The sequence below is a fragment of the Sorghum bicolor genome, chromosome 3 (assembly GCF_000003195.3).
Source record: "Sorghum bicolor cultivar BTx623 chromosome 3, Sorghum_bicolor_NCBIv3, whole genome shotgun sequence".
In the NCBI taxonomy this organism is placed as follows: domain Eukaryota; kingdom Viridiplantae; phylum Streptophyta; class Magnoliopsida; order Poales; family Poaceae; genus Sorghum; species Sorghum bicolor.
The window spans coordinates 56,994,948-57,022,654 of record NC_012872.2 but is presented as its reverse complement, the minus strand read 5'-3'; the positions used below and the strand labels follow the sequence as shown (position 1 = coordinate 57,022,654).

The following is a 27,707-nucleotide window of genomic DNA, read 5'->3' as shown; positions in this document are numbered from 1 at the left end:
CGGTCCGACCGCCGCCGCTGCCCTTCCGCTCCGACACCGTTGCTATGTCCCCGTCCTTTACCTTTTGCAGCCTTGTGTTTCACGGTCGTGTGCCTGACGGTGGCACAGAGCTTACTAGGTCATTGCTAAGGCTGCTCTTCAATTGCAACAGGTGCAGGTCTGTTGTGCTAGGTGACGATCGCCAGCGCCCGGCAGAACACTTCACGCACGGAGGGACAAAAGGACAGTGCACGGATTAGCTTCAAATCAATACCAAAAGCCTATTTTAGATTTTAAAAAGTTAAAAATAAACAACTGTTGGAGAGGAGGTCCAGAACAGAAAAAGATCCCACGGCAGAAGATCTCAGCCAAATCAGATCGAGCGGCCAGAAATTCGCCTGCTGGCAGACTCTGAGCCACTCGATTGCCCTATAGCATTTCTGTTTCTCCTATCTTCCTCACTGCAACTGCAACAGATTAAAGCCTCCCTGCATTCGGATTGTTTAAAACTAGGAGTTCTGAATCATCTGCCCATTCTCAACGCGGCAGCCAGCCTGCTCGAGCGCAGCCGAGAAGAACGTGCCCCCGTCAATCCTCGAATCCATGCACGGCGGGGAGAACACGGAGATGATGTCCCTTGTCGTCACCACCCCTTCGACGTGCCCTTGCTCGTCGACGATGAAGCTGCAGCTGCTCCTCGAAGTCGTCAGCTTCTCCATCGCTTGCTTCAGGGTGTCGGATTTCAGGTTGGTGGCTGGTAGGCCCACCATACTTGGCTGCCTGTTTCTGAGGGCGAGGATGTTCTGACCAGGTGGAGATGAATCTTCAGCAGTGCTGCATTTGCTGTTGGCCTTGTTATTCAGGTCGATGAATTCTTCCAAAGTAGTTGTCCTATGAATCAGGAAATATGTTGAAGGGGAATTTTTATTTATTTCGAAAAAACTAAGATGGCAAAAAGGAGATGACAGTACTTACGTTCGCTTGCTGAAAAGGGAGCTATCATCCAGAAACAGGTAGAGATCGCTGCACTGTATTGATCCAATTAGACAGCTGGTTTTCCTGTCAATGACTGCAACCCCCATTTTTTCCTTCGAGAGAATATGCAGCCCATCAGCAAGAGTTTGATCTGAGTACACCAAAACAGGCTTCCTCACATTTGCAAACCTGCCGACAAGTCAGATGCGTCGTTTTAGATTTACAGAATCTATGTTCGCGGTGGTATCATGCATGCCGAGCACCATGCAGATATGGGCTAGCTCATGCGCTTGACTAGTTCTGATTTTTCACACAAGGTATTTCTCCTATAGCGCATACTCCAGGAAAAAAGAAATTAATGAAACCTATGGAGCATTTGACATTTTGACCTGTTCACACTACAAAGCATACCTCATACATACAGTTTACTTCCTTATAGATGTTGCTTCCTTTTCATGATGCATACAAGATATTCTAAATAGTACAGTAGTACTCCCTCCATCCTAAAATATAGTGCATTCTGGCATTTCAAATTTGTCCTCAAATATAGTGCATTCGGGCAATAAGCAGATAATGTTTACTTAAATAAAATATGTGATTGTTTTGTATAAGGAAAGTAGTAATCATGTACTTGCCATATTTTGTATAAGTAGACTAAGAGTTCACCCTTTAATCATGCAAAAAAGAATCATATTTCAATACATTAGGAAGGTAAGTGTACATGCATCTATTGCACTTTCCCTTATTTTGTTTGAAAATGGCTGTATTTGAGGACTGAGGGAGTAGTTAGGAATACAACTGTATCATGGTAACTATTTTCACCTAACTGCACTAAGCTAAGTACTTTTTATTCAGGCTCAGGGCTTACCTAAATTCAGAAAGCTGCTTGTCTGCAATTTTATCAAGCCACTCAAGGCCACTTGACTGGAGAAGCAGCTCCATCACTGCATTCTAGTGCAACACAACGTCGGTCATTAGCATCACGGTCGAATTCTATATCCAAAACCACTGAGCATAAAAAAAGAGCACTGACAGAGCATCAAGCAAGGCAGCAATTACCTGCGTGACAAATCCAATAACACTTGAGTTTATCGACTCAACGACAGGTGCCACGTTAAGCCTGTGGTGTTTCGAAAAGAGAAGCATCGTGTGGAAGAGCGTGTCTTGGGTTCGAACAGGGAAGAAGGGCTCCCATAAGAACAGCTTTGCTAACCAGGCGATCTGTTTAGTTCATCAGAGTAAGAGCCACAATGTTAAAAAAATAAATAAACAATCGCCATTTTTCATCACTAGCATTCGTCCTATTTCACAAAATATGTAGTACCTTCGTTTCCGCAATCTGATGATGCTGTTTTAGACTAGAGAGGAAGTCAGAAGTACCGTCTGTTGGTTCACTTTCCACTTTGCCAAGTTCCTATGAACCAACAACGCAACAGATGAATTTGTCAAGATCAGATGCCAACCAAAGGTAATAATTTCTTCACAAAACAGGCTACATGATCTATCTATCTATCTATCTATAAGACGCATTCCAGAGCACCGCTCTGTTCTCCGTCAGCAGACTGAACAATTTAGCAACTTGAAAAACATATACTATCCTAGATCGTCAGGTACGTTACCTCAAGCGCCCACAGGACTAGGCTGGAGAACTCGACGAAGCCAATATCGCGATCGACGTACTTGCCGAAGCTGCTCTGCACCACGTCGACGATCACCGCGCCCGCGGCGTTGCTGCTGTACATGGCGTCGAGGGCGCCCAGGACGGAGCCGTCGAGCTTGACCTCCACCGCTGCGCGCGTGGCGTGCAGAACAAACACGAACGAGAGAGCTGCTTAATTAGTGGTCGGGTACACAGGAAGGGATCGAGAGGAAGCAACTGTGCGGCCTCGTGATGATTACCTGGGGAGGCGGTGGGTTGGAGCGCGCCCGGGACGGAGGAGACGGGGATGTGGTCCAGGAACGACTTGAGCGCTTCGCTCCAGTACTCCCCCGCTGCCGCCTCCGCCTCCGCCTCCGCCCCGCTGCCGCGGCTTGCGGTGGCTTTGCTCGCTGCTTCTCTCGCCATCTTCCCCAGCGATCCAGGACTCTGGTTGCGGTTTTTCGACGTGAGGTGCAACGGACAGTTCTCGGCGTCCTTCTGCACTTCCGCGAGAGGTTGCCGGGACACGTCTGCGGGTGCGCCGGGACAGATGGCGCGGACTGGGAACACCAGGATACGTGTGTTGCGTTTGGAGTTTGCCCAGTGACTGTGATTGTACTACGGCCGTGCTTCAAAGTTCCACGGCTGCAGCACCAACCATCAACAAACATTATTATCTCATCACACCAACATATAAGGCCTTATCGGATTCACTTCAATCCATGTGTGTTGATATAAAATAGAATAAAATTTAGTTTAAATTTCACTTCAATCCACATCAACACATGTGAATTGATGTAAATTCGACTACATCCAAACAAGATCTAAGTGCGGAGCTAGCACAAGAAGGGCCCAAGCATGCTTTATTATTATGCGTCTGCATGTTCCACCGCAGCTGTGTAGGCACAGCGTACAGAACAGAACGCGGCCAAGGGCCCAAGCATAAAACCCTGTTCAACAACGAAACTCGAAACTAGTACTTGCTACAAAGGTGGCACAAGGATACCGCCGTAACGGCGTCCTAGTCCAGTGACGCTGATACTGCAATAGGAGCACCAGCTTATAATACCCCCAACAAGGAACAGATCGACAGGGCTGTATCGCCCTATCGATTTTTATCACGAATCAATACTAGTGTTTGTTCAGGTGGCTAGTTCTCGAGCTCCTGGCGTTCGGATCGGGTGGAAAGAAAGCCAAGGCCCATTGAGTGGCCATTGAGAGCTTATCGCTTCCTCCTGTTTGTTCGCCACTGTCTCAGCACAAACTGGACAGCTTCCTTCAGAGTCACCTTCCGGTTTTCTTTGAAGTTCCATAGCTCACCCACAGGATAACTGCCTTTAGACTTGTACTCGTTGATTTCAAGCAGCGCCTTTGTCACCAGTGCATAGATTTCTTCTCCATGTTCTTCTTTGAGTGCTCGAAGCTTTGCGTCGTCCTCGATTATCTCCTACATTACAGCATGCGCCGCTTAGAGTTAGATAAGGTAGTATAACCCAATGCATGTTTACAAAATGTGAGGTATCCGTAAGATTGGACAGTGATCGAGGATGCACAGTTCACTAAATTAAACAGGAAACGAAGGATACAATCATACAAATAGCACTCAAACTAATGAGGTTACAGGTCAGCATCCATATCATTGCCTGTACATGACCGCAAGTAGGTTTGTTTTTTCTTTTCCTTTTTTTTTTTTTTTTGAAACATGACCGCAGGTAGTTACTACAACTGAAACATAAGGTATCTCCCCACCCCTGTTTCTTTTTTGGGGGGAGAGAGGGAGGGAGAGATAAAGTACAGGATGTAGCACTAAACAATACTCATACAAGGTATGAGATCTGATGATTCATGGAGGAAATTAACAACTTCTACTTGACAGGATAGGACAGTGCAGTTGTACGATTCAGGGAGGAAATTATACTCTGTCCGACAGTAAGTGCAGTTCTACGATTATTTGGGTAGATCAGTGTTATTAGGACATGACATATATGCCCCTATAAAAAGTGTCCCAACATGCAATGATTATTCTTTGGAAACAGAGGGCAACTAAGCCCTCTAGTGCTAGGTGGTGCACAAGCTAGAAACACTTATTTTGAGACAGTTTGAAAACTAATTGCACTTATTGTGGGACGGAAGGAGAAGGCTACAAAGCTAGGGACATGTATGGAAGTAGCTAAAAGTGAAGACTCATACCATCTCCTTTCCATCAACTGTGACAACCCTAAAAGGGTGCCAGTCAGGATTTTTTATTTCAGCCTCCCACTTTGAACAAAGAAAGGCAGCAGTAACTTCTGCATCTTCTGTGCGCTCCTTTTGGCATGCCTTTGAAAATGCTTTCAGATCAAGCTCTCCCATTCTCTTGATTCCTATATGTGCCTGCCCACCTGAAAGATCAAGCAAGCCCTGTGGAGCATGCCGTAGAACAAAAGATGAATAAACATGAAATCTGATGAACAATATTAGTCACATAGATCTTATTAGTGACACAACATACATTTTCTAGCTCTTTGCGAGCTTCTTGCAGTTCAATGTTGCTTTTGCTTTCTTTGATGACCAGAGTTTGGTTAAGTGACTCCATTCCATCCAGTTCATCTATCTTTTCTTGCAATGCCTCACTCAACTCATTAATTTTATTCTTTGACGCTGAATCTTCATCACCTGGCATATGCTCCATCACTTTTAGTTTGCCCTTCAACTGCTGTATTTCTAATTCAAGCTTTTGTTTTGCATCCAATTGTTGTTCCAACATCAGAATCTTCTTCAACGCAGCATGTTTCTCTCTCTGTAGTTTCCATATAGTAAGACTACCATAGGACACATTGTTCAAAACCTACAGCATCATATCATAGAAGGGGAAGCCAAGGTACATACTTTTTGTTCTTCCACAAGCTTCAACACATTCTCATCAGCTTTCTGCTGCTCCAATGTTGCCAATTTAAGATGACTCGATTTGATAGCATTCTGAGTTCAAGCAAAAACAAAGCACAAATTTGCATGGATATTTAACTGATACAACCTTATCAAAATGGAAGATACGAAGATATCTAATATGAAGAAGTGCTAACAGAAAAGAAATATTATCTAACATGTCTCAAACTAATATGACACTAAGGAAATCAACTCTAACATTCTTTTAAAGACGGAAAGATGGAAGAAATCGCACACCTTCTGCTTCTCCTGCTCAAGGTTCCTTCTGTCATAATCACTTTTCGCTGCAAGCTCATCAAGTTGCTTGGATCTCACATCAAGATCATTCATTTTTGCCTCAAGTTCAGAACGCAGCTTTTGATTCTCATCAATGACCTTCTGAGAATGCCTGCGAGCTAGCTGCTGCATCTTGCTAATTTCTGGTAATGGTTATGCTTATTAATTGATCTTTCAAATGAAACTTCACAGCTGCTGATGATAGAGAACTGGAAATACAACTAGACCCATGTGAAAAAAAAAGTAGCAAAAAGAATAACACAAACCTTCATTGTATGACTGGAGAAGTTGTTCCCTTTGCCCCATCATCTTCTCAAGTGATGCAGTTGTCTCACTGTATTTGCTTTCAAGTTCCTGTAAGTACCTATTTTTTACCTCAATTTGGTTAGCTAAATTAGCAACAAGCCTGTCAGTTTTACGTGCTCCTTCCTTTGCAAGATCATTAACAGACTTCAAGTCGCCATTTTTTCTCAAGTAGTCTGCTATTATTCCTGGAGAATTGTAATCTTCAGCTCGTGCAAGCCATCCATAGAGCTCGGATCCTTGGTTCTTTTTTCCAGTCCAGTCCTTCTTACCAAATCCTCCAGCCGCGAAGTGACTTTCGAAGGTACGTGCATTTCTGAAACCATTCCAGTCCTTTCCAAACTCAACAATAGCATTTCCTGTATGACCTCTAAAAGTCCATAACGGGATGACCTTCAGTGGGCAAAAGTGTGATAGTTGCTCCTTCAAACGATTTCCACTTTCTCCAATTTGGCGCCCATCCTTCCATTCAGTAGGCACATTAACTAGGATGCCCATCCAGGGCCACACAAACTTCTCATCTCTGTTCTGAAGAGGTTGTGGCTCCACAGGAATTACAAGTGGCTGTGGTTCAGATGATTTAGCAAGATCATTCTTCAAATACTTGAAGAGGGCACGATGGGCTGCTTTTTCTTTTGCCTTCCGATTAGGCGCTGCACTTACTCCTGAGGCATGCTGAACTAGACTACTTTTACTGTAATTATTCTTCTTCTTGCTACTACAGAAGAGACAACTGTAATTTTCTCCGTTATTCTTTACCTTTAAACCTCCAGACATCAGACTTGCATAAACTTTTCCTTCATAATCATCAATCTCAGAATCACTTATTTCTGAATCTTCGTCAGAACTATGATCCATTTTCAAAAGGGGAAGGAAATATAGACAACCTAACCAGGAAAAATAAAGAAGATTGAGAACATAACACTCAAGCCTATTTTTTGAACTAATGTTTCATTATGAAATACGAATGAACACTTAGAAACTTGTAATACTAGAGAACAGCAAGCATGGAACACTGGCATACTATCATGCAAGGGGGGCAGTCGACCCATTCCCAAACACGCCGCTCCTAGATGGAGCCCATGGTTCGGAGCGGGCTGACCGTCGCCCCGCTCATGAGTGGTGGTGTCCGCTCCCCTCCGCCTCACTTGCGACCTCCCCGTTCGTGGCTGAGAAGAGATGCCTCTGCAGATGCAGGCGCTAGTGATGACCCTGACCACCGTAATCACCACCGAACATGTCCAAAAGGTGCCTCCTTCCACCCTCCCGTTCCCTGAGACCCTGAAGATCCAAAACATGCTTCGTTTTTCTTTCTAGATGTTCGGTTGGTTCAATTAGAGGATCAGTAGAGATGCTAGGTTTTCATTTCTAGATTTCTTGGTGGATTTTGCTAGCTTTCTTTGAAGTGGATCCACCACCTTCACTATTGAGGGAACCTCAAGAGAGCAAACTAAAATAAAACTTTTTCCACTTCCTTTTGAAGTAATATCTTGCTTGGAATCATCCAAGAACAATGTGATGTCCTGTCTGGTTGGATTATCCTTGATTTCAGTTTGGGTAGGGTTTTTTTTGTGCTAAAGAAGAATTATATTAGATAAAAAGCTGGGTACATGAATACGTTACAAGCACTCTGGATTACACAAATATCCAAAAAAAAACATCTAATTATACCCAAGCTGTGAATAGCTCCAGATCTCAAAACCAAACCTGTATGACTGGTTAGCAAGCTGCCATGAGTTTTTATTGTGGTAATGCTCTCGGCTAAGATAATTAGATTGTCTGATGACATGATTCAGACTGAAAGTTCAACCTCTCTTGTATATAACCTGTTCTTTTAGTTTTGCATGACAATTTAACCTGCAGTGTCATAAACTGTAAAACACTCTCTTTTCTACACTTAATTGAGCAGCGGAGCTCCTACCTTTTCTTTCAAAAAAAATGTTTGTACAATACCTGCAAGTTGTTAAATATGATTATATGAGTGTGAATTTGAAATTCACTGCTTCTACTTGCTTCTATGTATAGCAGGAGACTTTTGAGTTTTCCTGATCAGCATCAAGTTTACAAATCCATTGTTATTCATTTCTGGAACATCAAAACTCAGTAGCTGAAATGAGCTTATTTAGTTATGTTTGTCATGTGGCTTCTGTTAAGAGGCGTTTCAGCTATGAACCTGCAAAGTATTTTATTATTCAGATCGATTGCAGTTGGTGCTTTGGTTCAACTGATTAATGATGGGCCAAATCCATTGTTGTTCATTTCTGGATCAAAATTCAGTTGCTTAAATGAGCAGATTGTAACGTGTGGGGAACACAACTTTCTTCTAATAGGTCACTTTAAGCATGTGTAGTGAATATCTGAAGCACCTGCACTTGGTTGGTTTCATTAAGGATTTGTAGCATGTATGAATTATTGTTTCTACTAGTTGGCATGCAACTCTGTTTCACCTGGCAAGAACTCTGAAAAAATGTGCATGTGCCGACAGATCAGAGCCTCAAGGATCAAACCAAAACCAAGGTAGGTGTCTGTAGTGTGTACTGCACATCGCCATGCATTACAGAAGGCTATGTTAGAGTAATCCTTGTGTTTACCACCTATCTAGGTTAGGTAGTATTCATATTCTGTCCTAATTAGCTAGCTGCCGACTTTCCTAGGTTGGTTGCCCTTTTCTTAGACAGTAAGGTAGATATGCAGGGTGTCAGACAAGAGAAGTGGCCAAATTGATCAACTTGGACAGTATCTTCCATTCCTAACTGATTTTCTTTAGATAACAGACCGCTTGGTCCAGCTTTTATTGAAAGCCAGTGAAAGAGTTCTTTCTTTCCTAACTGATTGATATTGTTAACTTGTTTTGTGAGCTTTAATCCTCAGGCATCTCAAGTGACCTATTACTAAAGAAGGCTCTTGGCAAGTTGGACACCATTGCTCAGAAGGTCAATGCCCATTGTTTAAGCTCCGTTGTCGAAACACATTTACGAATGGCTGCATGAAAATACTCTCAAAAGCAGACTTCACTAACCTTCCTGAGGATAGTGATCACTAACCAAATCTTTCATGTTTATGCAAGGAAATGTTACATGTACTGTCTATGATTGCTCAATATTTGTTCACTTTCTTTTGTAGATAGCTCCTGGTTCCAAGAGACAAGTGTTGCTGTAGGAGATCTGATAACATTTTGATCAAATCCAGTTGGTGTTAAACTGCATTGGCTTACTAACATTCTTATCAAATCCTTGTCGAAGAAACTGTAATTTGTTAATCTTTGTTCAATACTAACTTTTTATAATTTTATTTATTTTCTCTTCTATATTTAGTCATTGAGTGTGCATTGTGCTTTGCATGCACAGAGAAGTTGAAAGCAACACGATTGAGCAGAAATCTCAACTTGCTAGTTTCAGGTCTGTTGCTCTGTTTGCAAACTTCAGGGTGAAGACAGTCCTTAACGAACAAGTGAAGAGAGGGCCAAACCTAGATGCGCACGGATCTTCATTGCCAGAAAAAAATAAACGGACGGATTGACCCCAGACCCTCAAATTGAGTAAACGGATTCGCGGATCAGGATTAGGAGCACCCCCACACCGATCCCTTTGCAAGCCTAACTAACACCCTTCAACATACGGGTGATACTGACACCAATTATGACCCGAAATGGATAGCCAAAAGCAATGCTGCTAGACGTGGAATCCAGGGGCAGAGGAGCAGAGACATGGGTGTACCCTTGTACGCTTTTTTTTTGGTAAAGAAAATTAAAAAAAAATTGAAGTTAGCAGGCATGGATACATTGTAATTAGATCAGATCCGAACAAAAATTGCCAAATAGCTTACTGGTTCGAGTGCCCAGTTTCGCACAGCAGGGACGAGTGAAAGGGTACCTGGTGGGTGGCTGGGTGCTCGTCGCCGGCGAAGGACGCGACGAACGCCTGGGCCGCAGGCGAATGGAGTAGGGCGCCGGCGCACCCAGACCCAGTGTCCCAGTTGCCGCACGGGAGTGAGGACGCGCCACGCGGGGTGGACGGGAGAGGAAAAACGGAGCGGACGGGAGGAGATAAAGGGTGGAATCGGCGATGCTGACTACTGTTATCAGGGAGCTCCTGCGCTCCACCAGTATGCAGCCGCATCCACCCGCTACAGGAGGGCTTAAGGGTTTTTTCTTTTCCCTAAGAGCCGTGGATGTGGTGGAACACATTTAAATTTAACTTTGGAAGCGTTAACTATACAAACTATACAAACTTTAATTAAGTATATACGATTCTAATCCGATGGCTTCTGGTGGAGCTTCTGGTGGAGGTAGGACAATTAACCACTTAAACCCTCCCACCAATCCAATCTTATTCATTACACAACGTCGTCGGCGGCACTGGTATCTGCCGCTCGCGACGGCGGCATCTCCGCCTCCGTCGTCCGCCCGTCGTGGCAGACCTGTTGGCGGGCACCGAGACCGAGCACCCGGCCTGCGCTCCTGCGCCAGAGGCTGTCGTACGCATGCTGCTTGTCCGCGGCCTCGGCGGTGCCGCACCATCGTCGGAGGGGCTGACCTACAGTGGCGCCGCGGCCTGCTGCTCGTCCTCAGGCCGCACGCCGACAACGCTGCTGCCACCGGCGGCATGCACGGCCGCTGCGTAGCGCGAGGCATGACGCGGCCTCGGCCTCGGCAGCGTCGGGAGTGGAGGGGTCTCGCGGGCGCGTGAGGGCGGCGGCGCCGTACAAGAGGCGACGCGCGTGAGTTGGAGTAACGGAGAAACGGAGTAACGGAGGGTGAGTTGAAAAAAATAAATAAGATTGGATTGGTGGGAGGGTTTAAGTGGTTAATTGTCCCACCTCCACCGGAAGCCATTGGATTAGAATCGTGTGCGCTTAATTAGAATTTGTATAGTTTGCATAGTTAGTTGGTTTTCATAGCATACGCTTAGCTCCAGTGAAATATGGTGAGAAAGTGAAGGCTCAGCTCGCACAGTAAATTAGAATCGGTGGGATAGGAGGAATTCCTAATCCATCGTCCTAACCCTATACATCGAAACAAATACATGAGTTACGAATGCGAAGCTAGGATTAATTATATGGACCATGCTAGTATTGTTGAGCTATATGAGTAAACATATAAATTATGTGAATGTGCAGATGTATAGATTTGCCAAGAGTATAGACAATAACCAAATGAACATTTATTTGTAATAAAAAGAAAAAAAATATAAGTTCATGTCTGGTACATGTGTAGCCAGAAGATGTTCTTCTCTCTTCTTTCAAAATAAATTAGGAGTACGATTGAAGTCACTATATTTGGCTTTGCGGGCTCTGTCTTCTTGCTACAATTTCATCTCCTCAATGCACTATAACGAGAAGCTAGAGCCATGCCAAGATAATACTAAAAATTAGAAAGAGGTTTTTTTTTAATTAGCTCTATGTCTTATATCTCGCTCGCAAAAAAATGTCTCATATCTCCATCTTACCAATCTAATTCGTATGCAAGAATTCACTATAATAACAAGAATAGAAGGAGAGGAGGAAGATAAGAGATCAAGTTGCTAGGAACACATCAGTTAGCATGATGTTTTGGTAGCACCCTACATTGCACGGTTGCAGCTACGTGACTAGCACCATGTGAGTTGTCTCATCTTACCATGGTGCTTCCATGGCTCGAGTCAAGCTGGCTCTACCGATGTGTGGGGGCAGTAAGGCACTCGACATACTCTATACCCCTGACAAGGAACGTGTTGGATAGGCTGAGGAACTCGACTTGAACTTCTCTTAAACTAAATTGGATTTATTATGTCCATCGTCACCATTCTTATTTACATTGTTCTCATCATTATAATGATGACCTTTTGATACATTCTTTACATGGCTAGTTAGCTTTGATCTTTTTGCTGGAGGCTGATTTCCACTATTTCCAATCTTGATCTCCACCTTCAGAAGATTGCTTCTCAAGTATCTCCCTCTCAAACTAGAAGTCATGAAAAAACTTTCCCAAAGTACTTTATGCAGATTTAAGAACCCTTCCAAAGTCTCTATATGCGATTTTCATTCTTATGTAGTCAAGTCTGAATCTGAACTTTTTATAAGTTTCGGTCACCTTTCCCACCAACCCTCTAACCTTAGCTAAATTGATCTCTAGTCGGTAGGAATTCCTTTCACCCTAAACAGTGCATGTTGTAGATTCCCTTTGGTTCCAATAATTGGGGTCCAAAGGTCCAATGCTAATATGTACATCCACTTAAGCCCAATCTTTAACCATCTTGGCATTATCATTAGGATGTTCGGTTGCACTTAAAATAAGCCGTAGCCAGCTACTTAAAAAGTAATTTGTGAGAAGAGACAAAGAAGCAATAGCTGACTCAGTTGTCTGTGGCTTATTTTAAGTACAGTCGATGACAAATTTGTTCATTGCCACTTCCTTGGCACTTAATCTCCAACTATCACTCCCAACCAAATTCATGAATTCTTGCTCAATCTGTTTGGCTGTAACTTACCCACTCAACATAGTAATAAAATGTAGTGCTTGTTTTCTCCTTAGAGACCCTAGCATCTATGCATTCCATAATAAAGAAAAGGTTGTTATCTTTGACCTAAGTTGCACATGATTCTAACCCATGACTCTATGGAGACATTTTTTGCATTCATATGTCACATGATTGCTCAGACCACACATATTACAATGCATTCTACAACAATCTCATGGTATGACTTATAAGACAACCAGAGGCGGATCTGCAACCGGGTTGCCCCCCCCCCCCTACCACGTCTATGTCCATGGAGCCCCTCCTCAACTCCCTTGAAATTTTAACCATAGGAAAAGGTTTGGAGGAGCTTGAGGTTGAAGACGATGGCATGAAGTGGAGCTTTAGGCCTTAGTTTTGGCAAAACCACGACTTTGTGTCTTTTGAACAGATCGAACTTAGCCCCCCTAAATTTTTATTCTGGATCTACCACTGAAACATATCTCAAAATCAACTCTAGGATTCGGATTCGGATTGTACCTCTTGGGTGTTGCTTGCATGTGGATGGAAGCTCCCCTGTTTTCTCACTAGCTACATGGGCATCCTGTTTCATCAGACCCCGCTACTCATAATTCTTCTTCTGCGTCTCATCTTGATGCTGCCATATGAACATATGTTGCTTCTTATTCTTACTACTTTGGTGCCACCTCTTGCTATTCTTCAACCCTAACAGCATCTTCGTCCCCTAGCTTCTATCAAATGTCACCTCCTTCCTTTGCGAACATTGTCACTACTCACTAGCACGTATGCGACGACATGGCCTTGCCTACTTGATCCAAAACAACTACGGCCCGCACCAAACCAACTTTTAACTGCCTCTACGTTGATTCTGCATCGCGATCTAAACTTTGGGGGCTACCTTACAACTATCGCAAACGATCGAGAGGGAGAACTCCGCTAGATGTGTCCAACTAACTCCTAGAGATTAGTAAATTTGAAAGATGAGATTGAAGGTTTAGGACTAGCTGGATCTAAGTTACAAGAGGAGAACGACACCTCGCATGCGATCGTCTCACTGGATCTGGATAAGGATGTGTAGCGGTGCCTCGACTCGGGGTCACATTCAACCTCCCACTGTTGGGCGTCTGAATCCAGTTTAGTCCCTGTCACATCGGATATTCGGATGCTAATTAAAAGTACTAAATATGAGCTAATTATAAAACTAATTACACAAAAGACTAATTTGCGAGACAAATTTATTAAGCCTAATTAATCTATCATTAGCATATACTTACCGTAACATCACATTGTCAAATCGTATACTAAATAGACTTAATAATTTCATTAAAAAAATAGTCTCTATCTGTAGAATTAGTTTTGTAATTAGTCTATTTTAATATTTCAAATTAGTGTTATAAGTGTTAAATATCTGACGTGATAGGACTACAGTCTAAGGCCCTGTTTAGTTTCCCACCCAAAAATTTTTCATCCATCCCATCGAATCTTTGGACACATGCATGAAACATTAAATGTATATAAAAAAATAAACTAATTACACAGTCTGGTTGAAAATCGCGAGACGAATCTTTCAAGCCTAGTTAGTCCATGATTAGCCTTAAGTGCTACAGTAACCAAAATGTGCTAATGACATATTAATTATGCTTAATAGATTTGTCTTGCAGTTTCCGCTATGTAATTTGTTTTTTATTAGTTTCTAAAAATCTCTTCCGACATCCTTCCGACATATCCGATGTGACATCCAAAAAATTTTTTATCTCCAATCTAAACAGGGTCTAAGGTTTGAGTACCTAAACACACACACATGGATGCTCCTCATTCCGAGATGACCCCGGGATTCCAGGTACCTTTTGCACTAAATGCGAAGAAGCACAGAACCACCCAGGCATGAGCTTCATCGATTCCGTGGTCCTCGATCGGATGGAAAGTCCGACACTGGCACACACTGCCCGCGTATGCCAGAAATCCCGTGTAGAGCGAGGCATCGAAGGGAACGCATTGTGGCGGGAACTCACTCTTATCCCGGGGCCACGGCAGAAGAAAGGATGCCCTGCTCTAGCTTGTCTGCATGGAAGCCAACGACTGAGATCGACATGGAGAAGAGTGGGCCGAGTGTGGGAATAGGAGGATGCGAACTCGCTACACTCTGCAAAAAGAGCGTATGGCGAGGAGCCGAGGACGACAGACACGGCTGAATTCCTTTGCTTCTAACGAGCAGAGCTGAAGTGCTGAACCAATGGACAGGAGTTCATCGGTCATCGTAGCCAGATCCCAGAGGCAGCAGCAAATTAGAAAAACACGGAAATTTTAGTAGCACAGGATGAAAGATAGAGTTAATCCAAACCAGGTAACGGAAATACAAAGGTTCATAAAAGGTTTGTTTGCTGCAACTTCCAGGGCAGCTTATTAGTACATTGTACCAAGGTTCAAGGAACAGCATGCCAGGCTATGCATCTTGCGCCCGAACGCTGGACTTTCTGGCAAGCGGCTCTTCCCTACCAAGGTTACACGATCCATCGATGTGATACCATTGTAGGTTCTTGTTTTGCAGGCGCACAGGCACCCGGTTTATATGACAGACCCATCCTTGATGGTTGCATTCTTCAAGATCACCACAATTCCAGACTTTATGTAGTACCCTTCCTCAGGGTGATCAGCCTCTTGGATGCCCTGTCACAAAGAGTGGAACAACGCATGGTCACACACCAGCATTGGAATGGATAGATGAGCACACAAGTTTCTGCGCCCATGTAGGTGCGCTTGCTCACCTTACTGTTTGTGATCACCACGTTCTTCCCAATCCTAGCATTTATGTCAATGATGCAGTTCCTGGAAATCATCAGAGGATACCATCAGGTGTCAGTGAGTGTGATATTTGGGAACTACCGGTCGTTATACATATACAATGTTGTTCCACATCCAATACTCACCTTATCTTTGTGTTTCCTCCTATTCCAACTGGGACCTCCCCAGCTAACAGTAGCTTTGAAGCTTCTTCTTCAGTTTCATAGATGTCCGCTCCCATCATCACACAGTCCTGTTGTTATCAGAAAGTGCAAAAACAAAATGAATCACCACCAATTTGCAACAGTACCACCAAACAGAAGAAACTCTAGATCTGGGTTCAACATTCTTCTTGTATTCATGTCGTGGTAATCTGGGCCTCTGGGATTGGGTGGGATGTACAGTAACAACAAGAATTGAGGTGTTCACGTGCTAAACAGATTGAATATTATATCAATACTAGAAGCTTGCAGTTGCACTGATTGTGGTGGCTCGAATCAAATTTGATGCAAGAGAATGTATAAAAATCAGCATACACATTGGCAGAGATGTACCTTGAGTTCACATCCATAGCTGACACGTGAGCAGACTCCAATCACAGAATGCTCGATGCTGCATTCTCTCAGTAAGCAACCATCTGAGATAGATGCATCTTTGATCTGTGGAGGAGAAAAACAAGTCTTCAAGTATGCGAACATCCTGTTCTGAGGTAACAATTGTGCTCCATAAGACCTATACCTTGCACTTGTCCAATTGTGTCGGAGGCAAGTACCGGGGTGCAGTGAAGAAAGGTGTTTTTGGATCATAAAAATCGAACTTGGAAGGCTGAAGAGAGAAACATATTAGGTGAATTTGTGTTTAGATTCTAGTCACCAACTATTAGATGATAAAGTTAACTGAAGCACAATAAAATGGAACTAAGATGCTCTAACACACGTTCTATGCATTGATTGAATTTGAGGTAATATATATGCAGTGCAGAATACATATATGACAGAATACCTGCTCAGTGAGGGCCAAGTTTGCATCAAAGAATGATTTGATTGTTCCAACATCCTCCCAATAGCCCATGAAAATGCATGTCTAATACAATATGTAAAATGTATTGTTAGTCTGTATGATGCATGGAAGCAAAAATACATAAATCGTACATTTATAAATAGAAACTAGTGGTGTCTCGAAACAAGAACAACTTTTTGACATGAAAACTTTACAGTTTACAGAACACATACTCCAAACAGATCAGACTTACCTGCACATTATGCTCTAGTACAGCTCTTGGGAGGATTTCAGATCCGAAGTCATGTAATTGAGTATATTTTGACCTAAGAATTGACACTGTTAGAAGGTAAACTAGGAATTGGATAGAAATAAATCACAGGAAAGCAATTACTTGAGAAGGTCTAAAAGTGCATCTTTCTTGAAGACATAAATGCCCATTGATGCGATGTACTGATATTTCTGTGCATCACCTATAGCATAGCTGAGGAAGTTGGTATCAACTCTCTGCAACATCAGTAGCTATTAGCTTTGGTGTCAGATTTACAGTAAAATAGATAATCATTTCTAGATAAGCCAGGAACAGATGATCCATGGAAAGAACTAAAAGACCTGGTTCGTCTCAAGAAAGAAAGGAACACAACAGAATTGGATTACACAAGGAATTGCTAACCATCGAATTCAAATCAGCACCCTTTGGTTTCTCAAAAAATTGAAGTACACGTCCAGTATGATCACACTTCACTAGCCCATTGTTAGAAGCTCGGCTTCCCAAAGAAAAGAAAAAGAAAGCAGATTAGACCATGTGCATCTTGTGTTGGATAACTAGATGACATATTCATATTAGGATGATATAAACAATTGATTTACCTCTCATCAACAGGAGCACATGATACAGTGATGTCAGCATTGTCCTCGACATGTTTCTGGAAATAATGCATGTCAAAAATAGTTGGTTAATCCAAAATCAGGACAAATGAGAAACATGAGGAACAGGAGCACACCATACCTGCACAAGTTCCATGTAATTCATCTGATAAAGCTGATCGCCACTCAAGATTACAATGTGCTCAATAGATTTGTGATTGTAATAATCCTAAATAAGTACAGGAGAACTCAAAATTACAAAGAAACAATGCTACAAGAATGAGTGAATGGCCATCCATAAACGAGAAAATATCAACTACCTCGAGTACCCAGATAAATTTTCTGACAGAGTCTGCTGTACCCTGGAACCATCCATCAGGCTCTTCGGGCATTTGTGTATCCGCTAATACCTGCATGTCGGAACAATTAGTTTTTTAATTAATCACTTGTATGAATCAATAATTTGCTCCATTCAATGGAACGTTAAAGCAAAGTAATGACGCAAATGGTAGAAGTCCATAGTGTTTTGAACCACAATGCCTTTGGATCTAAACTTCTAGAGAAGAATCTTGGCATCTCTTTATTATTCTCTCGATACAATGTTAGTCCTACTTACACATCAAAAAGATGAGGTAAACTACCTGTACAGATCCATCAGCAAAGTTGATCTCGCCTCCAAGGTATGTACGATGAATATGGCGGTTAAGCGAAGTAGAATTGAACTGAGTCATCACAAATATCTTGTTTATACCACTGTTGAAGCAGTTACTCATAGGGATATCGATAAGCCTGTAACATCCTCCAACAGGAACCTAAGTAGTGCACCAAATAAAAAAATAAGGTATCAGAACATCTGGACCAAAAAACCTTCTAAGAAATTTTGACTGAAAGTCTCCCAAAAGAATATAGTTTTTTAACTGGCTGTCTTACATACTTCAATTATGGTTCAATTGTGTATCTTGAAAATGAGAAGAATCCACTAAATACTGTACAAAACTAAGATAAATTCGAAATTTATATTCTGTATAATACTATAATAGAGTAATCAACATTTGATGTTCAATGTTATCTCTTACAGCAGGCGTAGCTCTTGTGCTTGTCAGAGGAAAGAGCTGAGATCCAGTGCCTCCACCCAAAATGATAGCAGATACATGGTTTGCATCAGCATAACTTTTTCTAGAGGACTGTGTTTGAAAATGCTGCAAACATGGGGCACAGAGTTAGACTATTTTTTCCTAGATAAGTACATAAGTGGTGAGTTTATACATGCCATTAAACAAAAATTCAGGAAAGATTACAGTGGTGAGTGGTCTAAGAGTTACAGGGGTTTTTTTTAACGCAACTAAAAGTTGCAGTTATACATGTAATGCAAAGTAGAAAGAACTATTATAAGATATCATAGCAATGATTTGTGACAATCATGCAGCAACTCTAAGGTCTATTTCCATAAGTTATTCATGCCATAACCATGAATTGCCTTTTCCTGAGTGCAGTGAAGCCACAGTTCCCAGATTTCAAACAATTAAGATGACCCTATTTGAACAAATCTTTACAATGATCAGTCCAACAGAAGTATAGTAGAACTCTCTCAAAACACAAAAAGTATAGTAAATTTCCCTTGAAAAGACAAATGTATAGTAAACCACCATGTAAGAGTAAAAATTGAGTTGGATACTTACAAGAGTTTCAGGACAAGCATCTGAGGTAAGAATACATTGTGTAGTTGCAGCAACTCTACCACCAAAGCACCTATTCCTCAAAGCTTTCTCCTGCTTGCTGCCCCCAATACTTAATCGTTCCAACCTGTCAATCCCACCACCCTCACAAGATCTTCTTATTGGGTGAGGACCTGAGTTCGCATCCGATGCTAGTGAAAACTGCATATCTCCTCCAACTACTAGACACACCTGCAATTCAAATAAATAAGTAGGCAATTCTTTTACAGCAAGGAACATTTACGATAAATTGAACACTGAAGTAATATAAGTTTGCGCTACAATATGGCGTCTTATGACCAAACCGAGATTTACTACTTCCACAAAACTGGACTCGTAAAGAATGCTCCTCAAGCAAAGTAACCGAAACAGATCTCCTTATCCCCGTGAACAAAAATTGCATGCAGCTAAAATGGTTTTAGAACAAAAGACAGAACTTTTAATGCAACTAGGCATATACCTTGCAATATAATGTTGGCAAGAATGGAGCAATTCAAATTATACAAAGCAACCTGTATAATGTCGGATGCATTTGCAGACTACATAGATGATAGCATCTCGCCCTCTACCCACTAATACTTCCCGATTACGAATTGAGCTAACAAATAAAGATGGCAAGGGAATGTATACTTACAACAAAACACGAAGGTGGCTGCGAGATCAAAATCACACTTGCCTCCCCAAGTGTTCTTGTGGCCCCAATTGCTGCCTGTGTCTAATTGTGTGCTGTTGATGTGCTTATATAGAGTGGGAGGAGGCATACTTGTGGAGATGAACCGTGTAAAGGCATGAACAGCCGTGAAAAAGCCTGGATGCTTTGGCGTTACGTCCACGTACAGAAATGAAAAGGAGTTCTCATTTCTTGCAAGTGCAAGTACCGTGAAAGAGGCTGGAAGCTTTTGGTTTTATGTCCATGCACGGAAACAAAGGTTCACATTTCTCACAAGTATCTCGACAGACTCACGCAGCCAACCATCATTAGCATTCCAATTTTGTCCTTGGCCTTTGGTATAAACATAATAGAAGCCATTAATTAATTTTGAACAATACTCTCATAGGTTCCTACTTCCTTTTTGAAATTCACATTTGATGAAGATGCATTAGTACTGTGCACGAGCTCCCTAGGCCTGGACAAATTTTTCAAACAATAACTAAACTAAAGAATAAGAAGATGATCTTCTGGCTAATTAATAGATGTGCATATTGGTATGCCTATGCATATTTATAAACTCTTAATGATTTTTATGAGCAGAAAGGGCAATAAAATAAACAGACATGAGAGAGAGGTGATGGTGCGTGAGAGATGCCATCATATCACAGACAATTGTGTGTTGAAGCTGTTTCTGAGTAAATAACTTTGGCGTGCGGCTTTCCCCTCAACAAACATCTATAGATGATACTTCCAAAATGCACAGCCGTGGTTTGTACCTTTCTGTAACCCGCTCATAGTTTTAGACACCTTTCTTCCAGAAGAATTTGCGTGCAAACAACATATTGAAGGTGTTTGAGTTGGCAACATTTCCCACGGTACACATGAAACCTTTCAGAAATAACTTTCTGAGCTGTCACTAATGCTTGTAAGGTAGTAGTTTCCACAAACGTTCACGCAAGATAAACTAACAGAGATCGATATTGCTTCGATAATGCCAAAGTGCCTTTGAGGGCATATGCCGCATAGCTCTCCCTCTTATGATTACCGTTTCCCAGATCACCTTCCTTCCCCAGGAAAAAAATCGGATACTTCAGGGGACGAGGAAAGGAGAGGCCAAGGGGAGCCCAAAGAAAAAACTATGCTAGGTGCACATCTCTTAGGTATTTCACCACATTTGAAAAAAAATATTTTTTGCACCCTCAATAGTTCAATCATGGTCCCTCATGAAAATTTCTGTCCCCCTCCCCCCACCCCCTACTGGTTGTTTTAGCCTTTTTAACTATTCTCTAAATGTAAGTCATTCCAGAACCTCTATGCATCTCTTTTTACTTCCTTGGCCATGGTACCACTCACAGATACAATGAATTATATCACAGCAGGAACTATATATCATTTTCAAAGGAGAATTGGAATGTCCAAAAGAAACTGTTCTCATTAGACATTGAAATGTAGCACTAATTATTCCAGGTTCTTGTAGATTTAAATTTAAGATAGTGATTTTCCCATTCTACAGTGGTTCTTGTAATAGAAAAAAAAAATAATCATAAGCAGAAGGATAAGTTTTCCCTATGCAGAGTTATTATTGAGATTATATTTTAACTTTTTCATCATGGTAACTCCCAAAAGAGACTTGTTTTATTGCTTACGAAAGGAAATGCAGATCAAATTTTTACAACATGATATATCTTTATAAGCATTTGGGTCTTTTATAGAATGTCACACAATCTGAATAATATTAGGTAGTCTGTTAGAATACATGCTTCTTATAAACGTCCATATCCCTTTTATTTTCTCCTAGGCTTCAGTTATCCCTGCACTGCTGTTCATCTTCAAGTTATGCTGTATGGGTTTACAGGTACCAAAGAATGGATCCAAAAACAAGAAGTAAATAGTGCAAGATACCTGGCAGTACAAAACTACAGTGCTTGTTTGATGCAACTGATATGAGTTATTGTTATCTACTATGGTGTAATAAACTTAACTTTTTTTTTACCCTTTCCGTATACAAGCGTGGCATGGCCCTATTCAAAAATGTCTAGTTATTTCATAGGAATCATTGAATCGTACACTGGCATCCTATCTTAATGCATTTTTATCCGTTACTAGAAAATAGCAATGCTGTATACACAAATTGTACAAGATACAATGCCTAGTGTGTGTAGGGTTTGATGTTTGGATACTTCGTGCTGTATGGATAAAATAGAAAGCAAAATTTAATCATGAATGCAATGTGCCATTTCACCTAATAATGTTTTTACCCTTTTTTACCAGCTAAACTACATCAGCGTTAGTGAGTCCCTTGTGAAATACAAATATAAGTACTCCACACACACCCAAACCAAAAAAAAGAGAGAGAGAATTAGAAATTTGTTCTTATTGATGGTAAAAATGGGCTTCACCCGGATACCATCAAACTCGTGGGCTTCGCGAGATCGGCCTTACGAAGGGGTGCACAACCAGCTGAAATGCCATTTCGGAAATTTGAGCCGCATTTAATCTTTTTTTTTTTTGGCTAGAAAACTGACCTGAAGTTCCTGCCTCGCCTCCTGCCTCAAATCACCTCATCCTCTCCCTCCCGTTGCAGGGCGCCACCGCTACCACCAACACCGCCACCCCGCCCTAACTCACAGCCCATAGGCCTCGCCTGCCGGTCCGCCCCCAGCCCCGGCGCCGACTGGAATAACCTCCCGGCGCCGCAGCCTGTGATGCCGCTGCTGGCTGGCATCGGCATCGGCGTGCGGATGTACGACGCCGACCCCACCGTGCTGCACGCGTTCGCCCGGACCGGCTTCGAGCTCATCGTCAGCGTGCACAACGAGTGCCTGGACGCCGTAGCCGACACGGGCAGCGCAACGTAGTGGCTCGCCGCTCGCACGAAGATCGACGCAGGACATGAAGATCGTGTCCTTCATGCCGGACACGCCGACGCAAACTGGATTAGGGGCGGACGGAGAGGCGGCGGCGGCTGTGCCGGGGGGGGGGGGGGGGGGGGGGGGGGCAGCGGCGGGGCTTGGCGGTCGGCCTAGGCGGCTAGGCGCCTAGCTGTGGGTGGCGGTGTGTCACGTCGAGAGGGGGGGAGACGAAGGCCGGAACGAGAACGAGGAAAGAAAGAGGAGATAGGTGATTGAGTTTGACAACCGATGTACTCCCTCCGAACAAGAGCGTCGTTTTCTTGTGCCACAAGTTTGACTCGATTTGTAGAAAATACATGTAATATTTATATCTTAAAATAAATTTGTTAAAAAACTAGACTTAAAGATCTTTCCAATGATACTAATTATGTATTATAAATATTAATATTTTTTATTATACATTTAGTTAAAGTTATTTCTCGAGAAGTGAAAACGACACTTATTTTGGGACAGAGGGAGTAGTGCAAACTCATCTCCCGTGCAAATTGTGCAAACTTTAATTTGGACCGCAAGATGTGATCCAAGAGAGCGCATGAGAGAGGTGGAAGAAGAAATTTATAAAAGTGTGATTAAGAGCAGGCGGTTAAGTACAAAATTACCCAATCTTTTCGCACCACTTGGATCAACATTCTGCGGTCCAGATTAGAGTTTGCACAATTTACATAGGAGATAAGTTTGCACTAGATCTGTTGCCAGCATTGAGTTTAGTTTCCAAAAAGTTTTGCTAAGGCCTTGTTTACTTTCACCTAAAAACCTAAATTTTTTCAAGATTCTCCGTCACATCGAATCTTTAGACGCATGCATGAAATATTAAATATAGACGAAAATAAAAACTAATTGCACAGTTTAGTCGAAATTTACGAGACAAATCTTTTGAGCCTAGTTAGTCCATGGTTGGATAATAATTACCACAAACAAAGGAAAGTGCTACAGTGTCGCGAAATTTTTTCCTTCGCGAACTAAACACGACCTAATGCTAAAAATTTTAGATTTTCCGTCTCATCGAATCTTACAGCACATACATAAAATATTAAATACAGGCAAAAACAAAAAAAATTAATTACATTTACCTGTAATTTATATGACGAATCTTTTAAGCCTAGTTAGTTTATGATTAGACAATATTTATCAAATACAAACGAAAATACTACGGTCGAAATCCCAAAACTTTACTGAACAAGGCCAGCAGGGGTAAAACTGAAACTTCGTATCTTGTGTCAAGAAAAAAAAAAGATAAATGAGGCCTATTAAAAACTCAAATGCGCATCGCTTGAATGGGCCCAACACAATTTGATACTGTAGTATTCCGGCGAAACTCGCTTAACATCATAAGGAAAATTTTTCAATTTTCTCAACATTTAGTTTACCCCCAAAATCTAAAATTTTTCAAGATTTCCCGTCACATCGAATCTTGTGGCATATGCATGGAACATTAAATATAGATGAAAAAATAAAAACTAATTACACAATTTGTCTGTAAATCGCGAGAAAAATTTTTTAAGCCTAGTTACTTTATGATTAGACAATGTTTGTCAAATAAAAACAAAAATACTACAGTGTCACTTTTCCAAAAAAAATAGAATTAAATAAGGCCAGAGAAGAGAAAAAATAAAAAAGACAAATAGATTGTCCTAGCTCAATGAAGGATGTCAATAGTGTCTTCGGTAGAAGAGGCGAGAAGGCATCTTCAAGCGAATCGAAAATGTTGGCTATAACGACAGTAAATAAGTCAGTAATGGTGCGTATGATACGGATGACACGGCAGCAATAGGTACAACTACAACATCATCAAAGGCAACACAAAATAAGAACTTGGGCAGTGGTCGCAAAAGTGACTAGAGTTAAAAGACATAAACCCCCCTCCCCCCTCTCCATGGCCGACGATGATTTTGGAGCATCCATGTGTCATCGGAGCCTTCAATGGTAGACGAGTAGAGAAGAAAGCAACCGGTAGGCGTGTGAGTTGGTGGGGAAATGTGGTGGGTCGGTGTTATTATAAAAAATGCAAATGTAGGCATGTAGCCCATATGAACCCTCCAACACCCAACAAAGGTATTGACACAAGGTGCTAGCTATCCAGTCAGCCTTTTTGCAGGTCGACTACTCTTCTCAGTCATAGAAAAGCCGGCTAGTGTGTTGGCTAGCTTGTCGATCACATTCTAGCAGACAAGGATGTTGGTTTTTAAGTTGCCAATTCCTTTTTCTTAAAAAAGAAATGAAGTTCATATGTTGAGCAGCAACTACATTATTTGAAAAGATGAAATTCAAGATGTGAGAGCATCTCCAAGAGTTTGCTATTTTTTACTTAGCAAATCTTGTGTTTTGCCAACTCCTAAAACAAAATACCAAGTAAAAAAAGAGACCATTTCCAAGAGTTTGCTATTCTTGACTTGCCATAACCAAAAATAGAAGGCCCACAAGATTTTTTTTTACCGATCAGGCTGTTGTCGCAGAATCAGCAAGATTGATGCCGCCGCCGCGTCGTCCTTCCTATGCTGCACGTGAAGGTTCCCTCTCCCAGCAATTATCTCCACCGCCGGCCATCTCCTCAAGCAGCCACGTACTTGACTGGATCAAGGGCACCACGCAGCACCTGATTGGATCAAGGGCACCACGCAGCAGGAGGAGTCGTCGGAGCAAAGGCCGGCCGTGCGCGCGTGAACTGATGAGATGACTCACGCAGCAGCCGTTGGGGAGGAGGCCGGCCTTGCGCCATGAATTGATGAGATGGTTCACGCAACAGCCGTCGAGGAGGAGGCCGGCCCTACGCGCGTGAACCAGATGGCTGTGTGCGGATCCGATCTCGCGGGAGGAAGACGACGAAGTTTCCTCGGGCGCGCGGGAAGGAGCCGCTACGGCACGCGATGCTACGATGCGCGGTCGATACGCGCGCGCATATATGCGCGTGCGGAGGGGAAGGATGGCAACTTGCTAAAATTACCAAGTTGATTTACCAATCTGTTGGAGACTACAATTTCTTGTTTTGCTAAATTTTTAAGAATAGCAATCTCATTTGGCAAACTCTGTATGTTTTTTTTGGCTTGCATACATAGATGTAAGACTACTTTATGTGATTGGACGAAGCATGATGATTCCTCTGTATAATAACTTTTCTTAAATGAGTATTTATAAACCATGGCAAAAAAATGGATTGTTGTTTCTTGTACATAAAAAAGTTTTGAAATTTCTTTAATTGTATCTTTATTTATAAAACTATTATAAGATTTCTTTTTACGGTAGCCAAACAGTCCCATAAAGTGATTCTGATTTATATTAAAAACATTTTCTTTAGATAATCTAGACCTGAAATGTTTCGATAAAAAAAATCTGAATCTCTATACCCTTTGGCAGCTGGCCGCTGCTATATAATGCTATAATAATAACAAAAAGAACAAAAAAACAAAACTGGAAAAAATGAAGGAGAAATTAGGCACAGGAATTTTCGTGGGCCGTCGCATTTCCCACGTAGCCCAAAGCAAACCACAGACTTTTTAATGGAAAATATGGAGCCCAATAAAGAAGAGAGAATCGACGAGCACCAGAGGATAACATTAGCAAGGCGATAGATAAGAAGAGGAACAGCGAAGAAAAGAAGCAGGCGAAGCGACTGTCGCGAGGACCTCATCCGCCATGACGCTCTCCCTCTCCACCTCCTTCCTCCCCACCCCCGCCGCCGCGACCGCGAGGGCCACCACAGCCCGCACCCTACGCTCCGTCGTCCCCTCCCAGGTACGCACGCTCGGCTTGCACACACCGGCCCGTCCTGCTGCACGGATGGAATCGATATCCATCCATCGGCGCCGCCGCTAGCTTTTCCTATTCCTGGGACCGACGGAAAACCTGGGCGGTGCAGGGGATGCGGTGCTCGATGCGCAAGAAGGGGCTGCACCCGGAGATCTACGAGGACGCGAAGGTGTACTGCAACGGGGAGCTGGTGCTGGTGACGGGGGGAACCAAGCCGGAGTACACGGTGGACGTGTGGTCCGGGAACCACCCCTACTACGTCGGCGACACCTCGGCGCTGGTGGTGATGGACAGCCAGATCGAGAAGTTCCGCAAGAAGTGGGGGCACGTCAAGGAGTACTGGCCCGAGGACCAGTGGAGGGAGATGCACCCCGACGGCGACCCGGAGTTCGAGCCCGAGGGGGACAACTGAAATGGCTCCCGTCTTCTTCCTCATCAATCACCGTACCGGTGCTGTTTCTCTCTGTGTCCTCTTGAGTCTGAATGGAATTGAGACTTTTGGTCTGTTTGCAGTGCTCTCTAGGTGTTCGGTTAATGCTCGGAATGGAAATACGCCATTATTACGACTTCATTACGAGATGCTCGTACTAGTGTAGTGTAATACTTCTGCATTGCACTCTAGAGAATTCGCTTCTGCAATGCACAGTATTGATCAAACAAGCAAATGATCCTGGCTCGAGGAAATAGAGTATATGCCTAGACTGCATACTGTTTGATCAGAATTAGCCTCTGGTTGCTAGGTGATCCAATTTCCGAGTCAGTTTTCTCCAACCAATTTCTGCCATGAGGTTGAAAATTTTGTCTGGTGAGCAAGAGCGACAGTCCCTTCTACTTCTACACATGTTCCCCCGATACACTCAGCCCACACATGACATAACTATTCTGAAGAAAAGGACATGGATTCAGCCCACACCACTTCCATCAAAACGGGCCGGATCCAAAGGGAAGGGGGGCACCTAGCACAGGACACGACCCAACCTTTGCTCGACATAGGCCTCCTTTAGGGCTTGTTTGGATCATAGGATTTTCAAAGGAATTTCAAAGGAATCAGCTTTCCTATACTTTTTGACCCCTGTAGCAGTGTTTGGAACACATGATTGCTTCATTCTTTTCCATTGGAAAGTTTCCTGCACCTGGATGTTTTGGAGGACAACAAAAATCCACTGCAATCTCTTGTTTGTTTTTCCTTCATGAAGTCCGAGATGAATCTCTTGCTGCCTGCAAGTTTACCACGTTCGTGCCACGGTGGATGACTAAACTACAATATATTTAAGAGAGATCAATGTTGATCTATAGGGTAGTTGTTTAATGAGCTCACATTTTATATTCCTGTGTTCCAAACACCTAAACACAGTGAAATTCCTATGTTCTTCTGTTCTTATGTTTATCATTGTATTCCTATCTCTTTCCTGAATTTTCTCTCATTCCAATTTTCTATTCCTTCGTTCCAAACAGGTTATGAAGTTTTTCGTGTTTACTGTATTT

General features: G+C 42.5%; 4 protein-coding genes across 7 annotated transcripts; 1 reads left to right on the top strand and 3 right to left on the bottom strand.

The window, feature by feature from the left end:
- Positions 236-3,193, bottom strand: LOC8058201 (SNF1-related protein kinase regulatory subunit gamma-1). The gene is made up of 7 exons (XM_021455398.1): positions 2,854-3,193; positions 2,574-2,743; positions 2,279-2,368; positions 2,014-2,175; positions 1,823-1,905; positions 955-1,143; positions 236-870 (listed from the first exon to the last, which is right to left on the bottom strand). Exons 1-7 carry the CDS (start codon positions 3,017-3,019, stop codon positions 489-491), a joined length of 1,242 nt encoding a protein of 413 aa, XP_021311073.1. The 5' UTR covers positions 3,020-3,193; the 3' UTR covers positions 236-488.
- Positions 3,323-10,212, bottom strand: LOC8058200 (protein INVOLVED IN DE NOVO 2). The gene is made up of 7 exons (XM_002455968.2): positions 9,970-10,212; positions 6,061-6,984; positions 5,756-5,937; positions 5,462-5,551; positions 5,085-5,372; positions 4,784-4,993; positions 3,323-4,040 (listed from the first exon to the last, which is right to left on the bottom strand). The coding sequence occupies exons 2-7, from the start codon at positions 6,953-6,955 to the stop codon at positions 3,816-3,818; spliced, it is 1,890 nt and encodes a 629-aa protein (XP_002456013.1). The 5' UTR covers positions 6,956-6,984; positions 9,970-10,212; the 3' UTR covers positions 3,323-3,815.
- On the bottom strand, positions 14,838-22,535 carry LOC8054925 (glucose-1-phosphate adenylyltransferase large subunit 1, chloroplastic/amyloplastic). 4 transcript variants are annotated; one of them, XM_021457039.1, is made up of 17 exons: positions 22,092-22,534; positions 19,549-20,041; positions 18,879-19,106; positions 18,276-18,398; positions 17,841-18,011; positions 17,520-17,609; positions 17,342-17,428; positions 17,203-17,258; positions 17,006-17,099; positions 16,727-16,854; positions 16,586-16,658; positions 16,336-16,416; positions 16,072-16,158; positions 15,888-15,992; positions 15,480-15,586; positions 15,318-15,378; positions 14,838-15,219 (listed from the first exon to the last, which is right to left on the bottom strand). In XM_021457039.1, exons 3-17 carry the CDS (start codon positions 19,080-19,082, stop codon positions 15,118-15,120), a joined length of 1,569 nt encoding a protein of 522 aa, XP_021312714.1. In that variant the 5' UTR covers positions 19,083-19,106; positions 19,549-20,041; positions 22,092-22,534; the 3' UTR covers positions 14,838-15,117. The 4 variants fall into 4 exon arrangements, with proteins under 4 accessions (XP_021312714.1, XP_021312715.1, XP_021312716.1 ...); XM_021457040.1 differs by having other exon boundaries at positions 19,549-19,917; XM_021457041.1 differs by lacking the exon at positions 19,549-20,041 and having other exon boundaries at positions 22,092-22,535.
- Positions 25,998-26,825, top strand: LOC8054924 (50S ribosomal protein L31, chloroplastic). The gene is made up of 2 exons (XM_002458159.2): positions 25,998-26,207; positions 26,332-26,825. Exons 1-2 carry the CDS (start codon positions 26,109-26,111, stop codon positions 26,632-26,634), a joined length of 402 nt encoding a protein of 133 aa, XP_002458204.1. The 5' UTR covers positions 25,998-26,108; the 3' UTR covers positions 26,635-26,825.